Source organism: Lipotes vexillifer, unplaced genomic scaffold (genome assembly GCF_000442215.2).
Source record: "Lipotes vexillifer unplaced genomic scaffold, Lipotes_vexillifer_v1.1 scaffold1079, whole genome shotgun sequence".
NCBI lineage: Eukaryota > Metazoa > Chordata > Mammalia > Artiodactyla > Lipotidae > Lipotes > Lipotes vexillifer.
In genome coordinates, this window is record NW_006772344.1 from 426,756 (window position 1) to 433,441 (window position 6,686).

Here is a 6,686-nt window from a genome sequence, read left to right on the forward strand (position 1 = left end):
GAAGATGTTTACTTCTGTCAGATTTAACCACCTGGAGATAAAGTGGTCCAGGACTGGTAGGCAGCTCTGTTGTTCTCAATATGTGGCTTCTGTCTTTGAGGCCAAGATAGCTGTTCCAGCCCTACCATCAAGCTGGGAAGAGGGGAAGGGAGTGCATACTCAGTCCTTTTAAGGGTAAGTCTGGGTGTTGCACGTATCACCCTGCTCCCATCTCATTGGGGAGAAAGTACTCATATGATGTATCTGTCACATAGGCCTGGAGATATAGGCTTTATTCTAACTGGATGGCCATGAGTCTAGTGATAATTCAAGTACCAAAAGAAAGAATGGCTCTTAGGGGGAGCCTTTAGCATCTCAGCCACAAGTTTGTTTTTGCAAATGACTAAACTATGCTAAACTGTATTAAGTCCATTTAATAGCTACTAGTACATTATAATGACATTTCTCTTTCTGAGATATATAGGGCTAGTGATTGCTTCTAAGCTGAGCCCTGTTATTCTTTTTTGAATTATTTGATATATATTTTATAGATTTCCTGTTGTCTTCTTTTTTGTTGGGGCATAGCTGTCACTGCTCACAGCTATCAGTGTTTTCATACCTTTTCTAATTTGCTATTTTCTTTTCTCTGGGCTGGGGAAGCAGGTAATGATAACCATTATAATGATGCTATGATTTATTGTGTTTTATGTGTGCTACACAGTGTTAGAGACTATTAAATCTTATCTCTAACTTTGGAGCTCTTAGGCAAATATACTCATTTTATAAACGAGGAGGCTGAAGCTCCTGGAATATCAGTAACTTGTTTATGAGAACTGCAACTGTTCGAACCATAATTAAAATAAGAATCGATGCCCTGAGTGAGGCCTGGGAATCCTACCTGTAAAAAGTTTGCATGATTTTCATTACAAAGACTTTGCAGCATCTATTTTGACTATTTAGAGGCATATTTATACTTTTTCATTTTTGCTTGGTACAGACAGGAGGATTGCTATATAGTTAAATTCTGGATAGATGAAGTACTCTTTGTCTGACTATATCTCTGTGAATACACTTGTACAGCATGTATATACATACAGCATCCATACAGACTCATATCTTGTTTTATGAAAACTTTAATAAGCATAGTAGATAAAGAATAGATTTGAAAAGCTTAAAACAATGACTGAAAACCCTACTATGCCTTATAAAAGAATTTGAGCTTTGAGGGGATACTCTTCAAATCAGCATTAACATGAACAATCCCTTTCTCTCTAGTGATCCCAGAGTGGTTCAGATGTATATTTTGTGAATATATGCTAAGACAATATTCAACCTGAAACATCTCTGAGACTATTTAAAGTTGTTAAATTTATTGAATCAATTAAGATGGGATAGAGTATGTTGCGGTAATAAGCACCCCAAAGGTCTCAGTTTGTCTTCTTTTTAAAAAAACTCCTTTGGCAACATATTTTCATTTTTAAAAATTGCCCTTATATCCATACTCAGATACAATAATAAGACTACCATCCATTTCTATGCAGTTTAATTTCTTTTTGAGCAAAGTATTCTTTAAATTTCAAAATTTAGGGTTAACTGTATTGGCACTGATATCCAAAGTAAAATAGAATAGTTACTACACGACTTACTGTATATGGTAAGTATGGGTTAGAGATGACAAATTAATTAGAAGATTGACCTTTTGTTTATTCTCTTAATGAGTAGCTTAATTTTTCTTTGACATAGTTCTTCCCTATATAATAGATTATAGGATACACTAATCACACTAGCAGAACATGAAAAGTTATAGCCACTAGATCTTTCTCAGATTAGGGATACTATACTGTACCATAGAAATCATCATCATTATCATGATCTCAGTATATTTTAAGAACTGTGAATTTTGTAGTTAATGTTTACAGACTAATAGTAGAAGACACTTCAAAATCAATCGATAGTTTAGGGCAATCAGTGACTAGTATTATTCGGTATTAGTTATTTTCTCTCCCAACAGTGCTCAAAACTGTGATTTGTATAAAACTGGTGCTTAATACATGTCTATGGATTTGGTCTGCTGTGTTTGACTGATGTCTAAGTCATTTGAAAGTATGGGGCTGACATACTATGAAGAAGAGAAGGTGTCGTGTAGAACCGTTTATATTTCTGATTTTAGAAAAAATGATATCTTGCAGAGTCATGATTGTTCTTAGGTATTCTCTTGAGCTACAGATTTTAGCTCAAATAAATGAAAATAAATGTATTTAAAACTGTAGACATCTTATGAATAATGAAAAGATTGGGAAATGTGTAGATAGTGATATACAGTAATCTGATAGCTTCATCAGTTTGTGATTTAAAATTTAAACTGCCCATTTTGTCCCTTGGGGAAAAAATTAACTGACATATTTGTGGTGAATAGTGATAAAACCATTACATTCATAAAAAGAATAAGTTACCTAATTTCCTCTAATTCTTATTTAGGTCGCGATTTAATTTGTATCCAGTCTATGGATGGAATGCTGATGGTGTTTGAGCAGGAAAGCTATGCTTTTGGGAGATTTCTCCCTGGTTCTCTTTTACCTGGACCTCTTGCTTACAGTTCCCGTACAGATTCCTTCATTACAGTTTCATCCTGCCGACAAGTGGAAAGTTACAAGTAAGTTTGGATCTTGAATCTTTGGAATCATGGTTTTTTTATGTGTATGCGGCTGATAATTTCTTATCCACAAAGAGCTTGAATATTGCAAATGAAAAAGAGAGTGGTTTCTCTGATAAAATGTAATTGTGGTGACTTAGAGGATATCATTTACATATCATAAAACATTTGAAAGGCAGTATAGTGCACAGATTGAGAGGAAGGATTTGGAGAGAGGCACACCTGAATTGGAATCCTGATTTTGCTACTCACAGCTGTTTGATAGTCAGTGTCCTTATCCTGAATGTAAAGGAGGTAATAACATCTATTTCGACAAATTTGTTAAAAGAATTAAGTGTATGTCAAGTTACCACCCCATAGAAAATGCTCAATAATTATTGCGATTGTTCCTTGAATTATAAATAATAAAACACAGTCTGAGTGAAAAAAAGCCAGGTACAAATACATATATAGAATGATTTTATAACAAAAAAAGAATGTATATGACATAGGAAGAATACTGGCAAGAAATACAAGTGTTTTTATGAATGTTTTTAAAAGAACAGCTTACAGAAGTGAAGTATGAAAATGACCCTATGAAAACAGCTTATACTTTTTGCTAGAAATTCATATTGATTTTGGTGAATTGTGTTTCAGAGAGACCGTTTTCTTCTTTACCAGCTAAATTTCAATAAAAATTATGGTTTTGAGTTTTTGGAGGCTGTGTTTTTTATTGGAAGGGAGAATGGGAAAAAAAGTAGAAATCCATTCTGGGAAAAGAAATAGACTTGGAGAATTATAATATTTTAAGTAGCTTTATTGTTGTTATCTTACTGATGGCAGCATTTAGAACTTTAAACATCTAAGCAACACTTCATTATAGCCTTTCAGTATTATTTTTGGCCACATGATTTTTCCCAAGGCAGGAAGAAAATATAAATTCATCAGGCAACAGATGTAAATTTTTGCCTTCAAGTTTTATTATCGTGTATATTGCAAGTTAATGTAGTTTTCTCTTAATAAGTGACAATCTACATTCTGAGAATTATTGTTAAGGCATCGAGGATTTAAAACTCTGAAAATAAGCAAATGTTTGTGACTAAACAGAAGTTAACTGATGGAGGTAGTGTATCATTATGTCATATTCATCCTACAACTCCTATGGCGCTTGTCCAAAGGAGATGAGTGAGTTGTGGCATTGCTACTGATAATAAACAAAATATCATAATTATTATGAGATGCTGAGAAAAATACCTGTATAATTCATTCAATCCTGCCAAAACTTAAGCAATATTGAGAAGATCTGCTTTTCAGCTTTCCACCCAGTTCTTGCCAAGTAGAGTGATAATAGCAGTGTTACACTGGGGTCATGATACAAAGATGTGAATGTTCCATGACTTACTCTTTGAAATATGGGAATAGAAATTAATTTGGTAATAACTCCAGGAGTGATTGGATGAGAAAACAGTGTGTAGGTTTCCTTAACGTGAAGGTTTAATCTCACAGAAACTCATACTGTTTTAACTGTGGTAATTCTCCAACATAGTGATCTATTAAATTCATCTCCATCTAAGACTAAAAAAGTGCACACTTTATTTATTATGTGGATCTTTTAAAATGGTAGAAATGCATGGGATATGTGATTATTGTGAAATGATGACAATCAAGAGGGTTTATAACATTGAGTAGTATGTTGTATTTATATATACTTTCAACTTTAATAGATTAAATGGTAATCACAGGTGTAATTTAGGATGGGAGAAAGCATGAAAACTGTAGGTTTGGTTTTTGGAGCCTTCATTAAATCTATTTATAATCAGTTAAAAATATCAGTTAATAGAAAAGGCTTTTAAGACAATTCATTTTCATTTTTGATATTGATGTTTAATTACTTTAAAAACAGATCAATTATGTTCAAATAGGAACTAGAGAAGGCTATGAGTCTCAAACTTTAGTGTGCGTAAGAATCATCTGAACATCCTTTTATGAAATGCATATTTGCACGTTCTTAATCCCCAACCCCTTAGATTTTGATTTAGTAGGTTTGGGGAAAAGACCCAGAAATCATCACAAATACACACTCCAGGTGATTCTAATTCAGGACATACTTTGAGTGTTGTTTTTCTTTTGAAGTGAGAGAATTTTTTTTTTTTTTTTTTGGTAGAGGAGGGGCTTTGGGCCATTCCCTTGGCCACATTTGTACAAACTTTGGATCATCTTTTATTCTCTTTTTCTTTCCTTTGCTTGTCAGAATTATATAGTCAGTAAATAGTGACCTTTCTACCTTTTTTTTTTCCTCTCTTATTCTGCCCTTGCTTCGCATTCCCACTGGCATTCAGACCTTTATCTTTTCACTTGGATTTCTGTTTGTTTGTTTGTTTGTTTGTTTTTAACCTCTAATGTAGACTTTGAAGGGCCTTTCTCATAGCTATTCTTTTAAAACACCTCTTTAAGCCAGAATAATTTTTGTCGTCCATTAAAAAATCTAAATCTTCTCATACGACATTCAGTGCTCTTTATGCTCCAGTCCCATTTTACCTCTGTTAAGTGAACTTTGGAAGGGTCTTTTAAAATTAACTGGTTTAAATATCCTTCTTTTTTTAACCTCCTAGATATATTATTGCCCAACACACTGATTTTTGCCCAATATCATATTTGCTTTTTGTATTGTGCTAAAATGTTCCAGAGTATGTCTTACATTATCAGGTTCCTGAGAGCAGAATCTGTTTCAAATACCTGTTCACTAAAGGAATAATTCAGTTCATTGGTTCAGTCATTCATTCAGCAAACATTTTTCAAGAGGCTTCTCTGTGCCACACACTGTGCAAAGCACTGGAGATGCAAAGCCAGATAAGACCTGTCTCTTGTCCTCCAGCAGTATGCCAGCAAGTGGGGAGGTAGCAAGTCAATCAGCTACTTCAGTTCATTGTGATACTGGCTATGGCAGCACTGTGCACAGGAAACTGAGAAGCCTAGAGGTGATACCTTTAAATAAGAGTTGAATGTAAGGAGGCTCCTGGGAAGAAGTATACTTGCCAGGAGTTTTATCTTTCTCCCCTGTTTGCTATACACTTTCCCCTGTACCCCTACAGTGGCTCCTAATATTAATACATTGCTAAGTAGACAATAGTCTTTAAATCAGTATTTTAAAACCTGTTTGTTGAATTTAATGGATAGTATTTTAAAAAGAGGATTGTGTTCTTCACCAGCCTTAGGCTCTTGCCAAACTGAAATATTTGGTGTTATTCATATATATTCAGAGCTTCTCTCTTTCTCTCTCCTCCTTTGCTCATGCTGTACTCTGTCTGAAATGCTCTTCCTTCCTTTTCTGTGAATGAAAATTAGGTCTGGAAGCCTCCCTGCTCCCCATTCAGATCTTGCCTGACGTAGCTGTCAGTAACAACTCCTTCTTCTCAATTCACAGAGTAATTTTTCACTGCTTTCCATAAGCACTATTCATGCTTTCACTGATATGACACATTTACTTGTTTTTCTTCTTGACTAGGCTAAATGTTCCTTGATGGCAGGGATTTTGTATCCCCTGAAGTGCCTAGCATTGTACCTTGCTGAAAGTAGATGTTTAACGAGATCTTAATGAAGAAATGAAAAGTTTATGAGGAAACCTATTTTGTTCCTGGCATCTTTCAATGAAAATGATTCTCCCAGGCATAATCAAGAATGCTTTAGCTATAGCTGGAATGAATGTAGTAATGCTCTGTATCCAGAGCCTCTAATTCTAGTAGAGTTCTGCAGGTTAAACATCAAAGTTCCCAAATCTCTTGGTACACTTTGAGGTGACAACTATTTTTCATTTGAAAATAAATGATTTTGGAGGGTTTACTTTTGTGTTCTGTGACACCTCAATCTGTATTTTAGTTACTTGCTGCTGTTTTTACGATGTGATACAGAGGAGCACTAAATTATACCATTGAGTTTGTCATTGGTGCTCCACAGGACCTGTTAAGCGTTTGTGGCTATTGGTTCAAAAAGAACCACTGTTCACCTGGACTTGCTGTATCTGTGATTAGTGCCCTTTCTGTTCTAAAAAACACATATGACACTCTTTCATTAAATC

The 6,686-nt window shown here is 34.5% G+C and overlaps 1 protein-coding gene across 1 annotated transcript in view; it reads left to right on the forward strand.

Moving 5' to 3' along the window:
- LOC103090871 (protein PTHB1) overlaps positions 1 to 6,686 on the forward strand; it is a 222,599-nt gene that overhangs the window by 94,352 nt on the left and 121,561 nt on the right. The window contains exon 6 of the mRNA XM_007447404.1: positions 2,458 to 2,632. Coding sequence (XP_007447466.1) covers positions 2,458 to 2,632 — 175 coding nt within the window. The remainder of the gene's footprint in view (positions 1 to 2,457; positions 2,633 to 6,686) is intronic.